This window comes from Haliotis rubra, unplaced genomic scaffold, assembly GCF_003918875.1.
Source record: "Haliotis rubra isolate DU_JTF1 unplaced genomic scaffold, ASM391887v1 Scf231, whole genome shotgun sequence".
Taxonomy (NCBI): Eukaryota; Metazoa; Mollusca; class Gastropoda; order Lepetellida; family Haliotidae; genus Haliotis; species Haliotis rubra.
The window spans coordinates 560,498-576,920 of record NW_025766348.1 but is presented as its reverse complement, the minus strand read 5'-3'; the positions used below and the strand labels follow the sequence as shown (position 1 = coordinate 576,920).

The 16,423-nt window shown below is 38.3% G+C and overlaps 1 protein-coding gene across 1 annotated transcript in view; it reads left to right on the top strand.

Moving 5' to 3' along the window:
- The window catches only part of LOC124278110 (vacuolar protein 8-like), a 214,022-nt gene that overhangs the window by 145,501 nt on the left and 52,098 nt on the right, over positions 1 to 16,423 (top strand). Inside the window, exons 10-11 of the mRNA XM_046713857.1 lie at positions 4,594 to 4,719; positions 9,793 to 9,909. Of these exons, the coding sequence (XP_046569813.1) occupies positions 4,594 to 4,719; positions 9,793 to 9,819 (153 nt within the window). The 3' untranslated portion in view covers positions 9,820 to 9,909. The remainder of the gene's footprint in view (positions 1 to 4,593; positions 4,720 to 9,792; positions 9,910 to 16,423) is intronic.

The following is a 16,423-nucleotide window of genomic DNA, read 5'->3' as shown; positions in this document are numbered from 1 at the left end:
ATGTCCATTATATACCAGTGTATGAAATAAGGCCCGTCAGATCGCCCGAGACGGTCTAGATTTCTGATTTCTAAATTTACAGCTAGCCAGCCTGATGGTCTGGTCATTTTGAAGTTACCAGCCCTGATGTCTGGCTGTATTTTGGGCTTATTTTATACACTGTATATAGTATTCAAAGACATAAACTGTTACAATCTTTAGAAAATATTGTTAAAAATAGAACACTGATTGGTATGAATCTTATCTTACATGGCAATGCAGGTCTCTCAATTACTGAAAATCAGAATGTTTTCAACTATGTACGAGTCATTCTCAAAATTCGTGCATATTTATGTTATATGTTTGTTTCCGACAAACTTAAGTCAAAATCAGTAAATTTTTTAAGGTAACCAATTTATCTCAGTTAATTCTACACTTTACAGTAACAAACTTTGGAAAATAATATTTTTATATTTATTTTAAACCCCCAAAACCAATTAAACCCCCAATTTTACTCAATTTTCATGTGTCACAACTCCAGTGGTCGATGTGCAATTTGATTTTTTGGGTCTTTTTCATGTTTTTAAAAAGTAATTATTTAACATATCATAATTAATGATGTTACAGCTACATACTTGGCATGGTTTGGCCTTTTTTGTATGGAAAATTATTTTCTAAAAAAAGGTCAAACTTTGTCACAAGGTTTGATGTCACTACTGTAACAGCATCCAAAAAATTGCAATAATGATTACTCCCTGTACTGTCTTCTAATTCTACTTCATATTTGCAAGTAATAAGTAATGGCAGTGAGAAAACAGGGCTGTCAAACACTGACACAAAAGATTCATTTTTCTGAATTTTATCGCAAAAAATGTGTGTACAAAATGATATCTGAGATTTTTGCCTGTCCTAACCGTTACGGTGGTTACTGCTGAAACCAGTTAATTTTGTGAAGCCAAACAATGCCAAGTACCTTATACAGTAGGGGAAATCATTTGAAACCATGTGCTCAGTAAACTTTGGGGAAGAGTTATTGTTTTAAAACTGATATTGTTATAGTCCGTTTGGCTCAAAAGCGGACCGATGAATTGCAATCTAACTCGAAAACTAATAAACATAAAATACTCAATGAAACGCTGAGCATAATCAAAACATCAGACCAACTCTGTGAGTTTTTTGCAGAATTTTTGTCCCAAAATTAAAAAAGTTGTTTAACAAACTATCATTAAAATATTGACACAGACAACTGTTACGAGGGAGGAGTGCAGAGAAAGGGACAGCCAGGTGTTCGAGAAGCACGTTCACAGACAAAGTTATTTATTCATTAACCTGTGCTGTGCCGTCTCCATCCGTTCTCGAAGACCTGGCTGTCCCTATCTCTGCACTCCTCCCTTGGTTGTTGCGGGGGATAATAATTAAAATTGATTTATCTGTTTATGTTTGGAATTTGTAGTGCAAGTATGTTTGGTAGTAGAGCTTCAAGTAAGCATAATATAATTCATAGTCTCATTTTGAATTTTTTGCTACATATTACTTTATATATGCAAATCAGAAAAGAAAGCAATTGTTTGGCTTGTTGGCCCCTTTTGAGCAATAAATATAAAATTTAAAAACTCATTAGCCATATTATGTTGTAAAACTAGATGTTTTAATATATAATATTATGTACATTAAGGGAATATCTTCTTTGGATTTTTTCTTTTCGAAATGACGTTACAAATTTCGTAACGGTAGTGACACAATTTCGTGAAATTTCTAATAAAAAGGGTAAAATATGAAAAATTAAATGTTGTTAAGCTTGCATAATATAGGTTTTGCATATTCAGAATACTATGAATGTAATCAACTACATTTCAAGGTAAAACAAGAAAACAAATCTTTCAGACAAAATGTTTTCTCATTTAACTTCTGTTGTACATACCCTTGCCTTGCCTATGTCTGTCACTTGTGTACATTGTTGTAAGATGAATTGTGTAATTATTGGGTGAGGGCTTTTCTAAGTTGGATATCGTGTGCCCAATCCTATTCTTGAATGAATAAAATATATTTCAATTAATAAACACAATTAAACCTCTCAGTCCCACCTGTTTTCATATTTGATAGTAATTGATAATAAAAACAATTTTGAGAAAAGAACACAGATTATCATTTAATCACAAATTATAAAGTTCTGTTTACACACAATCAAATTTCTCAGTAACGAACCTGTTTCAGGCTGGCTCACTCAACTCTACTCACTAGACAGTGGACTGTTCCATTATACCTGTAGGTGTTACCCGAATTAACCTTCTAGTTCAGTGTCTCTCAATCGAAAGTCTGTCAATGGGAGATAACCGTTGAGCTCAGCAAGGGAGGCATGGGACTTTGTTTTTACATCATACAAGTGTTTCCCCTGCTGCTAGTGATGTCATCAGATTCATTGTTCTGTTAGCTTGGGGATTATTTGGTTTTGCATTAAAACAGCAAACAATAAAATATCAATTTGAGGAAAGGCATTATAATTTTCTGTATAGATGTAGTGGGTATGTGTTTAACCAACTAAAGGGAACTGAATAGTACGTCTCACAGTCGCTGAACCACATTATTTTCAGTACTGCCAAGCCCTCTCTGCAGTGTTGCAGTGCTGAAGCTCTAAATAAAGCAAGTCTAGATTTCCTCAGGTAATCTCTGGTCTCCCTGGGGCTCCTTTTCAATTTAAATGGGCTTGTTTGTTACTATCAAAATGATATATGTTCAGAGACTAAGCATTAGTCTAGGAACTGAACTGAGGATATGGATGATATCTGAGTAACTCTACAAATGATGTTGAGGGAGCTGCCACAATTATTTGCAGACACATTTCTGCTTTATTAACCCATATCCCATCTATTGTGGTTCAGAAATTCAACGTTAATAAAAAGGGACATTTTAAATATTTTGTTGCCAATCAGGCTAGCATAGAATAATGCAGTGCACATCCATAACATTTAATTCACACAAAACCTCCAATCCTATGGGCCCATGTTCACATTCTCTGATGGCACCATGCACAATGGTGTATAAATTTCATAACTGTTTTATGTGCACCAGTGCTTTAACATTTATTTAAAACATTTAGTTTTCTTACTTGGCAAACACGTGATGGCAAGTTATTAGCATGGACAAGATGTCCATGTCATAACAGCAGTGGTAACTTGAACATTACCACACAGTTATTAGTCAGCATGTAAGGAAGCACGTAGCCACCAGTGAAGTAAAGGATCATCCAAGACCTTGAACACCAATGGCTTTGTTGATTGAGTCTGGCAAGACACAATCCCAGGCTGCTGGTCTGGAGACACTTCATCTCATCAGATGTTCCTTGCTCACAGATAACCACAGGCAGGAAGATATGGCATGGTGTGGGTACTGCAAAAAAACACAGTAATGGTGAGATGTTGCATGTCATAGGTCTGCATATTGGACCTCATGTCAGTACCTAGTACACTCAGTGGTCAATGTTATGAACAGGAAACTGAATACTACCATCATACTGCATTTTGATATCCATCCCCTTGCCTGTCAACACTAGACCTAATGATACTCGGGATGGCATTGGCCATTTGCAAAAACAACACCATCAAAACATTACTATTGCCCACAAGGAGCCCTAGTATGAACCCAATTGAATGTTTTTGGGACCATCTTGGATGCCATGTTCAAGCTAGAGATTCTTCTGTTCAAAATCTGCAGGAACTGATGCATGCGCTCCTTGAGGAATGGCACAGGATTAGATGTTTGATTTCCAGTATGAGGAGGAGATTGGCAGATGTTATTTTTGTGTGGAGGTTACACCAGGTACTGATCTGGTTGCCAGTGGTGGTTCATACAATCACAGCAATCATTATTTGAGAACTCTGTGACAGTCAGATCGATGGTGTAGTCATACTTTCTGGCATATTCACGTTTCTGTGTGTTCCTCTCTGGTTGCAAGTAAATTATTATCAAATTTCAGTTGTGCATTTGTTTTAATCAGTATAAAGTATGTTACAGTTGTCATTTTGATACTCTGAATTTGGTTTTCAAAGCATATACAACAACATGTTGTGTTCTTGTACTAAAATAAAAAAAGTGAGTGGTGTTTGGTTAATCCTCATGTGTATATTTGCCTGCAGCTGAATGTTGTCAGCTCTTTGGACATGTTTGGACACGTTTGCCACCACCATCCCCCTTGTCTTAGTTCACACTTTGCAAGTTGATATGAACATGGCAGTCACCATTAAAACTGAACATGTGCTTGTGGTTGTTTTCTGGATGTAGATATTGCAGCAAATCTTTTTGAATTTACATGTTATAAAATAATATGATCAGTGAAATAAACACATATTGAAAAGCTGAAGACTTCATGGCTTGGCCCTCATGTTGTGGTTTATAGCATGCTGCTGCTCCAATCCATAAGGATTTCTGGTTTAAACAAGGTCATAGATAGTTTTGTATTATGATTTTCAGCCTACATTAAACTGTTCTGTGAATAAAGTGAGAGCTTTACTTATACATCATAGTCAGAAGCCTGATAATCAAGTTATATGTCAACTTATATATTAGAATCATATTATTCAATAAGTTTCAGTTCATGCAGTACAATTAATCTTTCAGCTTTCAATTGTGAGTGAAGACTTCTTGCCTGATATGTGTTCAGTACTGCGTTGTGGTCACAACTGGGAGGCTCAAAGACATGCAGCTGGAACCATCAGGAACATTGCTGTGGGTGATCACATACAGGTAAAGGTCTTTCAGTCACACCAAGTTACCGCAAATCAACAACAAAATGTTCCAATGAAATTATCTTGTGTTGTTATGAGAGAAAAACTGTACATTGTAAGAAAGCCTGATGTTGACATTTCATGTATGAATTTATTATCACTTTTGTGAGTTCAAATTAAGTGTTATGATATGCACAGTATCTTAATCATATAGGTGGAGACCTTCACGAAGTAAAGGCCAAACAGTATACCGGGTAAACAAAAATGTCAGAATGACTGAAAGTTGAGTGAGATTATGATGCTCAGTAAACTGTGACAGATTGCATGTACCATATATTCCATGCTGACAGGTTGCATTTGTACCAAAACACAGCCAGTTGGCACATGATTCCTGACTAGACATAAATACTGAATTCACACCAAAAGGTCAAGGCAAACCACATCCCAGGCTCAATGCTCCTTGGCAGACAACCTGCTATGCTTACAAAACAACTCTCTAACAAGTCCATCCAAATTCTGTCCACTTGGCTATTGATCTCATGTACTGACAAACAGATCTCAAACTAATGCTGACTATGGCCAGCAGTATCATGTACCAGAGTAATTACAAACCTTTCTAATAACAACTCACTCATGCTATCACTCACACACTCATTCTTACAATCACCCATAGGGCTTGATTTAAACATTAAGAACTTAAACTGATGGAATGTGAAACTGCAAGATGCAGTTATATTTATACAACTTGCATGATTGTGCTTGTTAATATTTTGTTATTCAAAGAACACAGACTTCAGCTGGAAAACAGAATGAAGATAACTGGCTTGGAGCAGTGACTGGTGACTGAAGGAGTGTTACTGTTCATGTCATGAAATGTTATGAATTAAGATAAAATGATCTTATCAAACCTAAAATATTATCGTTGTAATGGTGTTCTAAATTATCCATACCCAAACTCAAGCATTATGTTATGCTATATTGAGCAGGAGGTGCAACCAGTTTTCTATATACAGGCATCCTCATGAATTGCCTGTCACTGCCTTACGTACAGGCATCCTCACAATCTGTCCATTATTGCCTCATATATGAAACATCCTCACGGGTTGTCCATTACTGCTTTATAGACAGGCATCCTCACAATCTGTCCATTATTGCCTCATATATGAAACATCCTCACGGGTTGTCCATTACTGCTTTATAGACAGGCATCCTCACAATCTGTCCATTATTGCCTCATATATGAAACATCCTCACGGGTTGTCCATTACTGCTTTATAGACAGGCATCATCCATCCTCACAATCTGTCCATTATTGCCTCATATATGAAACATCCTCACGGGTTGTCCATTACTGCTTTATAGACAGGCATCCTCACAATCTGTCCATTATTGCCTCATATATGAAACATCCTCACGGGTTGTCCATTACTGCTTTATAGACAGGCATCCTCACAATCTGTCCATTATTGCCTCATATATGAAACATCCTCACGTTGTCCATTACTGCTTTATAGACCATCCTCATCTGTCCATTATTGCCTCATATATGAAACATCCTCACGGGTAGTCCATTACTGCTTTATAGACAGGCATCCTCACAATCTGTCCATTATTGCCTCATATATGAAACATCCTCACGGGTTGTCCATTACTGCTTTATAGACAGGCATCCTCACAATCTGTCCATTATTGCCTCATATATGAAACATCCTCACGGGTAGTCCATTACTGCTTTATAGACAGGCATCCTCACAATCTGTCCATTATTGCCTCATATATATGAAACATCCTCACGGGTTGTCCATTACTGCTTTATAGACAGGCATCCTCACAATCTGTCCATTATTGCCTCATATATGAAACATCCTCACGGGTAGTCCATTACTGCTTTATAGACAGGCATCCTCACAATCTGTCCATTATTGCCTCATATATGAAACATCCTCACGGGTTGTCCATTACTGCTTTATAGACAGGCATCCTCACAATCTGTCCATTATTGCCTCATATATGAAACATCCTCACGGGTAGTCCATTACTGCTTTATAGACAGGCATCCTCACAATCTGTCCATTATTGCCTCATATATGAAACATCCTCATTGGTTGTCCATTACTGCTTTATAGACAGGCATCCTCACAATCTGTGTGTTACTGCTTTAGATTTGAGGCATCTTTCAAAAACTTGCTGAAAACCTACTTATTCTAGATGGCTTTTCAATAGAAAATCTTTTTAGTTTTACTGGGTTTTTAATGATGTATGCAGGGCCGTTGAGCATCTGTGATGGAAACTATGCACTATACTAGCCTATTATTATTATCCCCTGCCGTGCGTTTAGCACGAAGTGGGGAATATAGTATTAGGCTCTGTACGTCCGTACATACGAATTAGAATATCTTAAGAACCGTTGACTAGATTCTTTGCATATCTGGTATCAAGGTTCATCACAGTGTAAGAAAGGTCCCAGTCAGGTTTAGTGACCTTGACCTTCATTTCAAGGTCACAAGGGGATTTTAACGTTTACCCTTGTCAGCGAGATATCTCAAGTACCAATTTTCAAGGTCACAGTGACACTTTGAAGATTTCAGCATGTTAACCTGCATGTTAAGCTCATCAGCGAGATACCTTAAGAACCATTCAATGGATTTTCCTCATATTTGACACCAAGCTTCATCTAGGAAAGGCGCAGGACCCAGTCAATTTTGGTGACCTTCACTTAATTTTCAAGGTCACAGCGACACTTTGGAGTTTTCAGCATGATAAATTGCATGTTACACTTGTCAGCAAGATATCTCAAGAACGGTTCACTGTATTTTCTTTCAAGACTTGTCCTTATTACTATTTTGGCATATTTCATACACCATGACATTCATGTCAAAGTAAGTCTTGAAAATATTTGTGTGTTTGAACAACTACAGAACAAGATATCAAGAGAGGTTGACTGGTCTTGTTTTTGTTGACATTTAAATCACCTTAAACTACAACCTTTACTTTCATTAATTTACTTAATGAAATTTTTAAGTTTGATTTGATAATTTGCGGCGGGGGATTATGTCACCTTAGTAACCATGCTTGTTATCATATAGAGATTAAGATGAAAATGCAGCAGAGAGGGTTTGGGTGATCCTAGCACAGTCAGGCTGGTAAGGCTCATCATCAGCTCAGGGCCCTTGCACCCTCAACACACAGCCCAGACAGCGACCTCTCCCAGGAAACGCTGCCTAGTATAACCCTCCAAGAACTTTCTGGGCAACGTGAAGGCTCCCCAACATTGCAGCCTTCTGCATTACCCAGAGAGTCAGAAGGGCTGTGCCAAGAGATCAGGAGGTACCAAACCAAGGGCACCAAGAACAATGGGGAGCCTGACGACAGTGTACTTTGGATGCAAGCGAGACATTTCAAATATGAGGTCCAAATATTAAGCATGCTTTTCCTGAATCTTGCCAATCATGTTGCTGTGAAAAGGGACTGAAAATTCAATGATATATATAAATTCATTGGCCTTATAAAAAAGAACAAGATCAGGTTTGTTGGCAGGAATTCGTCTGTGGCTGTATATGGGCCTATTCCAAAGAAGTTTAAAAGCATCATTTTCCATGACGCCCTGGACATGTTCAGGGTCGTACCATGGATGGAGTCAAAGTCACAGGCATGGTGGAGACGATAGTAAAAGCAACGAGCCATGCCATCATGTCATTTAAGGTATGCTGTTTGTGCCAAGGAAGGGCATCCACTGACAAGGTGTTGGACAATCTCTGTAAATTCATTGCACAATCGACATTTCGTGCAAATATTTTCTTTTAGAGTCACATTTCGGCGATTGTGAGTGGGAAGTGACTGGTCTTGGGCAGCAAAAAGAAAGCCCTCAGTGTCACATTTAAGACCAGCTGACTTCATCCAGGTGAAGGAGTTGGTTGGATTACTATTCTGTTCCACACACTGCATGTACACATGATGCAATGGTTTCCCAGAAAGCTTCTCCACAAATGACCGACTCGGGGCAGACTTGGTGAAGGACTTCACCTGGTTTACTCCCATCGCTGTACTGTCCAGCAGTACATCACCATCAACAAAATCACCCTGAAATCTCAGATTCTGTCCAACAACCTTGGCACACTTAAAATAGCTGTATTTGCAAGATTTGTCAAACATTAGTTATCTTTGGTAATTGTTCCAAGAATTATTATCTTACATCGGAAAAACATACCTCCAACTCTCAAATTATCTGCAACTACATAGCTGATATTGGAAAGAAGTAAGGTTTGCACATGTGCAAGGCATGCAAGGTACTATTGAGGGACCAAATCTCCTGACTCTACATGGGTATCACTGTCAGTTTCAAGAGTGTCTGATTGAGAAATTTTCAGACTTTTCTGCAAATGTAATCTCCTTAAAAAATGCCTACTGAACTACCAGTACATAATTTGCCAATAGCTCGACAAGGGACATCTTTATGACTAAAACTCTGCTGCCGACCTCTTTCCAATGGTAGGAAGGGGCATCCTTCTGCAGTATTGTACTCATATCTTCATAAATGGGTTTTAGTGTTGAACCATTTTCCTTCAAGTACTTTATCACCTCACTTTCCTCATGTTTTCCATTTTCCAAAGGTCACAGAAGCCAGCTTACTTTACTGACTATTCACAAAAAAATCTAAAATCTGCATCAATAGCTCAGGTATTTTATATATACCTCTATCTCATCATCTAATATCAACAACATAATTTCAGCATCATCTAATATCCACAACATAATTTCAGTATTATTCCATGCTTTTGTGTGAGTCTGAAACTTATCAATCAACCTTCGTAATTGCTGACTTTCATTAAGAATGGGGTGTTCCTATTATTTTTGAAGATAAATATGGTACATACTGAAACAAATGAGCATCCTGTTTCCTCAATATATAAATTATGGTTTGAGCTACAGCGCCTTTGTCTGTGTGAGTGCCATTAAAAGCACTGAAGCTGTTGAGGTTAATGTTAATTGAGTCATAAATTCAATTATGCCAATTTGATATTGTTATCTGCCCAGCTATTTTACCTAGTATGCATTTTGAATGGTACTCATCTTGGAGTTTGTGTCTTTTCAGGCAGTTCTCGAGAGAGTGAATGTTTAGAGGCATTGTGCACGTGTCTTCTTGATGTGAGGACAAAGTCATCTGCACATGCAGACATCACAGCAGCATTAGCTGTCCTGGCAGATGAAGGTACATTTTCCCAACATTCTTATAGTAATATCACTTCAACTAAATGTTCACAGGTTTGTCAAACTGTCCACTTTTAAATGAGCACATGTCATGCACTATTAACCCACTGTCTGTGTCAACTACACCTGTCGTTACTAACTAATGGTGTCTGTCGGCATGTTTTCCTTAGGAACCACTACACCATCTGAAACCTAAATTGCTTGTTCCACCAATGATTACACCTGAAGTTGTTCCAGAGATTAGTAGTATCCCAGCGGCCATTTTGAAAATGTATCAATGGCATTTTTTCAGCCTTGTTCCAAATGTAATGAAATTTGGTACATTTGCAGTAAGTAGTGGGGCTCATCATACCATATATTAGGATATGGGCAACCTCATCCACTTGCTGTTCATATCACTCCCTGGAGGATATGATCTGGAGAACATACATCACACATGATGGTGACACTTTTAAAGGTTATCTCCCATTTGACAGACACCCAATCGACAGACACTGAACTAGAAGGTTAATTAGGGTAACACCTACGGGTATAATGGAACAGTCCACTGTCTAGTGAGTAGAGCAGGGTGAGCCTGAAACAGGTTCGTTACTGACAAGTTTGATTGTGGGTAAATAGAACTTTGTTGTGATTAAATGATTTCTCTTCTCAAAATTGATTTTACTATCAATTACTATCGAATATAAAAACAGGTTTGTCACTGAGAGGTTTGATTGTGTTTATTGATAGAGTCCCCTCCCAATAATAGCATATGTACAACAGAAGTTAACTGAGAAAACGTTTTGTTGGAGAAATATAGATATGTACATATTTGAAAACATTCTTATTTGCAGTAAATGAGACACCTGCATTGCCATGTAAGATACGATTAATACCAATCAGTGTTCTAATTTAAACAATACTTTCTAAAGATTGTAACACTTTATGTCTTTGAGTAGTATACAATGGACATTCAAGGAGGTAATGAAAAACATTCTCACATCCATGGCCACATTGACATATTTTGAATATTTATTCTAAATAAATCGTAACTAAGTGCACTCGTCATATATCTTAATATTGTGTGCAAAACATATAACTTCTTTATTCCAAATGAATAATATTTCGGTTCACATTTATCTATATTTGATTTATACGATACAACAGTGTCGCAATTTCTAATAGCTAAGCTAATGTTTTCAAAATGATGATGCCGACTCCCCGTTAGACTAGAAGGTTAAACCGAAATGTTTATGAAAATAAATAACCTGTTAATAAATAAACTGTTTTTATATTGCAGCAATAAAAATTCAAATTACTGTCTTTTCATCCATCTTTCAAAATAAATAATATAGCTTCAGTTTGTTTCTGTGTTTATATTTGGACTATTCCATTATAACGTGTAGGTAACTGGTAGTAGATAATCTGTTCACTGAACCGTAAATGTTGTTGTTTTAAGGTGTCTGCGAACTGGCTGTCTGCGTAATGGGAGGACACCCTTTTAAATAAGCTACACCAGCCAAGCAATTATCTTGATGACAATGACTGTTAATGTAAGCACTAATAGTAAGCATGTAGTAAGCATGAACTAAAATAACAAAATATTGGAAAAGATAATTTTGATAAAATAAAGGTTTCATTTGATCATTGCACCAAAATTCTTGGAAGTTATATTATTGGGTATTATTTAGCCGCATCACAGGTAGATTTCTGGAAAATGTCATACACAGCTGGATGCTTGTTTCCCAGAACACACAGAGGTAATATTTATATCTCCAGTGTTTCCGTTCTCCGGTATATACCTGAAAATCTCCGGTAAAATTTGTTGGGGACCGGTAAATTGAAAGCCAGCAGGACACCGTGTCCGGTAAATAATCATGTATTAAAACGAAAACATCATGGGTAAGCGAAATGATAGTCTTGGCTGAGCTTTCATAGTCACAAATATTGTTATGCTTTGGAAATACCCAGGCTAAAATAACTTTAAAATATGTACTTACAGTATGGTAATAGGATATGACCGGCAAATTTCATTCATGACCGGTAAAATTTTAGGTCACGAGACACAGTGTCCGATAAATCATTAAGTCAGCGGAAACACTGATCTCCATATATAACACTGTCTAGCAGAACAGTACAATTTCAATGGTAAATCATCATGTTACTGAGAATTTATGTGAGAATGCACATTGTTTTACCAAGTTTGTTGTCGCCTGTTTGTTTACCTGAAGTCTCTGAAGGAATACACTGTAGTTTGTACTGTGCATAATAATGATATTCACTGATAGCTTCACGTTTTAAGTATTGTATGCATTAATCAAGAACAAAAGCATATGTCTGTTTGGCTGTACCTCTTTATCGTATATCCTTTGTAATGATAGACAGCTTCTCATTCTTCAATTCTCTACTTCTCACTGCACAGCCAGAAAAATGCTAAACACAAGTGAAACCTGTCTTTAAGTGAAGTTTACACAGATTCCCGAACGTTGGTTGGTTGAGAGAGTGGTCATGTGATCTAAATTTCAAGGTTCATTTCTCTTGAACCCTTCAAAGCGTGTATAAACATCGTTCATACGTGTGTGAACGTTTTCGAGCTGATCTAGGTCATGTGAACTTTTGATGGAACTACTTGCCGGATTTTCCCAGGATACTCTCTGTCCAGCTTGACATAAACAAAATAAAAATTATTTGTATTCACTTTTAATTTCTACATATCACTTGCTTGTTTTTGTATATATAACAAAGTTAATAAATTGCAAAATCTGAATGACAACGCATCCAACAACAAGTGCCCGCCAGTGCGACCTAATTTTCAAATTTCCGCATCAGTTTCAAGGAACCCCAATAATCACTACCAAACAGATTTCCAATTGCCGAACACTCTTCCTTTTCACAAGAGTTTAATCTCTCGCAGTTTGTGGGTTCATCTGGCATTTTTCTGCCCCATGGTCTGTTTATAACAACTGCTCAATAAGTTTCTCAATAAACAATCACAAATAAATAGAATACAACGAGATCTGCTTCCTATTCGCCATGCCGCACAACCTCGAAGTGTATTATTACACGGTCAAACAAATCCGTCATAGTGTAAGGGTACAATGACAGTTTGTTAAGATGATATTGTTATTGTTATTGATATTTGTTTGTGTTTGATAATTTGATTGATGTTATACTTATTAAAGCAGTTTCAAATCTAATGACGAATTTGTTGTTATATTTTAAGGAATACTTTGAGAACTATTTCTTCAAGAGTTGGGATACATGTGTAAAAATCGCCTAGTATGCAAACATCGCTGCAATACGGTCTTGAACAGAATGGCATTACAACATTTTACAGGTATTAAAACACATCACTGTAAAGAATGATCATGTAGATGTGGGTAAAAAGTAAAACTTGCTCGTTCACACAAGTTTGAACAACGCTTTGACATCGTTCATTTTTCAGTGCAAACACACAAACTGACATTCAATTCTTAAATAAGGAGTTGATCTCTACATATTGTCAATCCTTGCTGGGTAATACCACTCTACACTCATTCTCAATAAATGGGCACTGTGACCATATCAAAAGTCGAGAACTCAAGTTAATATATATTCATTAACTATTGTTTCCAAGTGGAGTATTAGGTACATAAAATCCAACGAGTCGTCAAGTAATTTTTGTTCTGTACATACTATTTTGCGACGAGTTTCCCAAAAATGTAGCTAAGTAATCTACGTTACGGTGAAAGCAGTACTCCATTTCATTGATTAGTATTAAACAGAGGTATTAAAGATATATTTTCTTCTTCCTTACCACATAGGAGAATATTCTGGTGATAAAAAACTCAAATTACTGTCATGAATATCAAAGAAGAGGTCCAGTCGAGATCTTCAAGGGTCACTTATATTTTTGGCACAAAGCCATGTTAATTTCAAACTCTATCATTTGTTTCGTGTGATGTTCACTAAACATAAATATTGAGAGACGAGTGAGTGAGTGAGTATTGTTTAATGCTGCATCAGCAATTTTGCAGCTATTCATGGCGATGAGAGACAAGAACATTTTTGGAGTCGATAATTAAAAGATAATCTATGCAATTATTTCAAAATGAATCATTCGAACCAGTTGCGCATGCGTTGGGTGAAGGAGTCAATTTGAAGAGCATAAAGGTAAACTCACAAAAAATGACATTTTAACTTGATGTTACCCTTCCCGGAGTGTAACTGTGTCATGTAACTGTATCGTGAGACTCTCGTTACGTGTGAAAATGACTGATTTAGCAACTTGGAGAGCCAGAATAGGATGTTTCTTTCAACCACCCGGTGTGAGACAGATCGGAAAATGGCGGACTATCAAACGCCAACAAAGTGGGATGGCTGGACATCAACAAATTACAGAATGGTGCCCAAGAATGGTTGACAACGGTGGGATAGTAAACCGATTTGATCCGGTTGTCCTGGTAACTGGTTCTTTGCGACAAAGTCCCAACGCAGTCCCAGAAAAACTCTGCAATGTTGTTTCCGTTCAAAATGAACATGATTCACATCTAGTGCATGTAACTCCGAAATACGAGCTGCAGTAGCTAAAATGCTACTAGAAAGAAAGTTTAAACGTTATCATGAAGCGACTCATACCAAGTGACAGGGGACAACTGACAAATCCCATACAGGAGGTCAGACCTTCCTAGACTCGTCAGCAAGTCTGAACGAACGAAGCAGATACTGGAGCTTGGGAGTAGTAGACACCTTGGTTCCAGTAGTAGTGGCTAGAACCGAATTAATGGCAGCCAAATAGGTTGACAATGTAGTACCTTCAGTTTTATTGTAGCCCGTAAATGCTGTAGAAATTCTTCAACAACCTGAGGAGATTCTCCTAATTCACAGAAATGTTCAAATTCCTTCCATTATCGTCATACAACAATCAAGTTGATGTCCTAAGCACAGATGTTATAGCTATAGCGACTCTAAATGAGTCAGTGATTTCTGTAAGTGCTCCAGTGCAGATGGAGGGTTAGTGATGACCCGTGGTACACGTCTGAATATGGATGACGAAGTAGGACGTTCCGGGCGGGTAATGGTACTGGATTCGGTTCTGATAGCTTTTTAGGCCGACGAACCAGCTTTTCACTGGCCAAAATGGCGCCACCAAAAGTATATGAATCTTGCTGGCCGCAAGTAAGTAAAATACCTTGGGTAGTAAGAGCCGGGGGAAGGAGGAAACATGCATGCGTTCAGGCCTTCCCAAGATATGGCTAATGCGTCCTGGTCCCATGCCTGAGGGTCCGGGATTGGGGACACATTGCTGAAGCTGATGGTTGTACCGAGTGGCAAACAGGTCTACATCTGGTCGCGATAACGGGTAGATCATCGATTGGAATAGCAGAGGTACTAGTTTCCACTCCGTGGGTGGCGGGTGTTTTGGACATGACAGGGCATCAGCAATGACATTCCTTGCCAAGGGAATGTGTCTGGCTCTGGCCACTATACTGAGTGAATCAATTAGATGATAAAATTGAATCGTCCACTACAGCAGAGTTGCTGATCCCTGATGGTTTATGTACCATACTACCATGGAATTGTCTGATTGAATCAGTAGATGGGAGGATGGTGAGAATAACAGTGCTGAATCTCAGTTCGTTGATATGAAGGGCCTTTTCTCCTGATGACCACTGCTCGGCCACTTGATGATGGAGAAAGTGAGCGCCCCAGGGCTCGAGAAATGTGTCGACGAACATGTCTTGAGCCACCAACAAAGGATTGGATGTAGCTGTGCGAGAAGACGAATCAACTCCCTGGGGTTGTCGTCCCAGATGTACGGGCACAGAAAACATCTGAAAAGGGCAAAGTTGCAGCTGGCCCATGTAAGTCAGCACTTGTGCCGACGTCAACCACCCTAGCAACTCCTGCCACTGGCAAAGAGTTCTGGACTGGGCCAGCACTAGTGTGCTGAATCTTGGACCACCTGTCCTAGGGCACAAACATCATGACCTGTTGTGTTGCATATTGCCCCGGCAAAATGTAATCACCGGGTCAGTGTTACCTCTGAATTCAGTTGCCACTTGATGGTGAACTGCCTGTGGAGATGAAGGACGACGGGATCCTGCTGGGCTTGAACACAGTCGTAAATATAGCTCTCAAATGTCACACCTCAACAATGCAGGTAGCTTGTAATGTTATCGGTTTGGTTACCCGAGTAAAAAGCCACAGGGCGGTAGATATGCCAAACTGCAGGACCCTGCATTGGTAATGACGCCCCTTGAAAGCAAATTGAAGATACTTCCGATGGTCTGGATGTATCGGGATGTGAAGGTAGGCAGGTCGAAGGAAATGAGAGGTCTAGCAACTCTTGCCTCTGACAAAGGGGTATCTCCTGAGATAGGAATATTCAATTAGGCGAGCTACCATGACAGTACTAATGGAGTGCTGAATGTGGTAGGTTTGGTGCATGGAGATTGTCAGTCATTGAGTCAATCTACAGGAACGTTCCAATTGTAAATGAATTCATGAAAATCGTACGATCAGCGATCTCAGGAATTTTGGGTTGGCCGAACAAA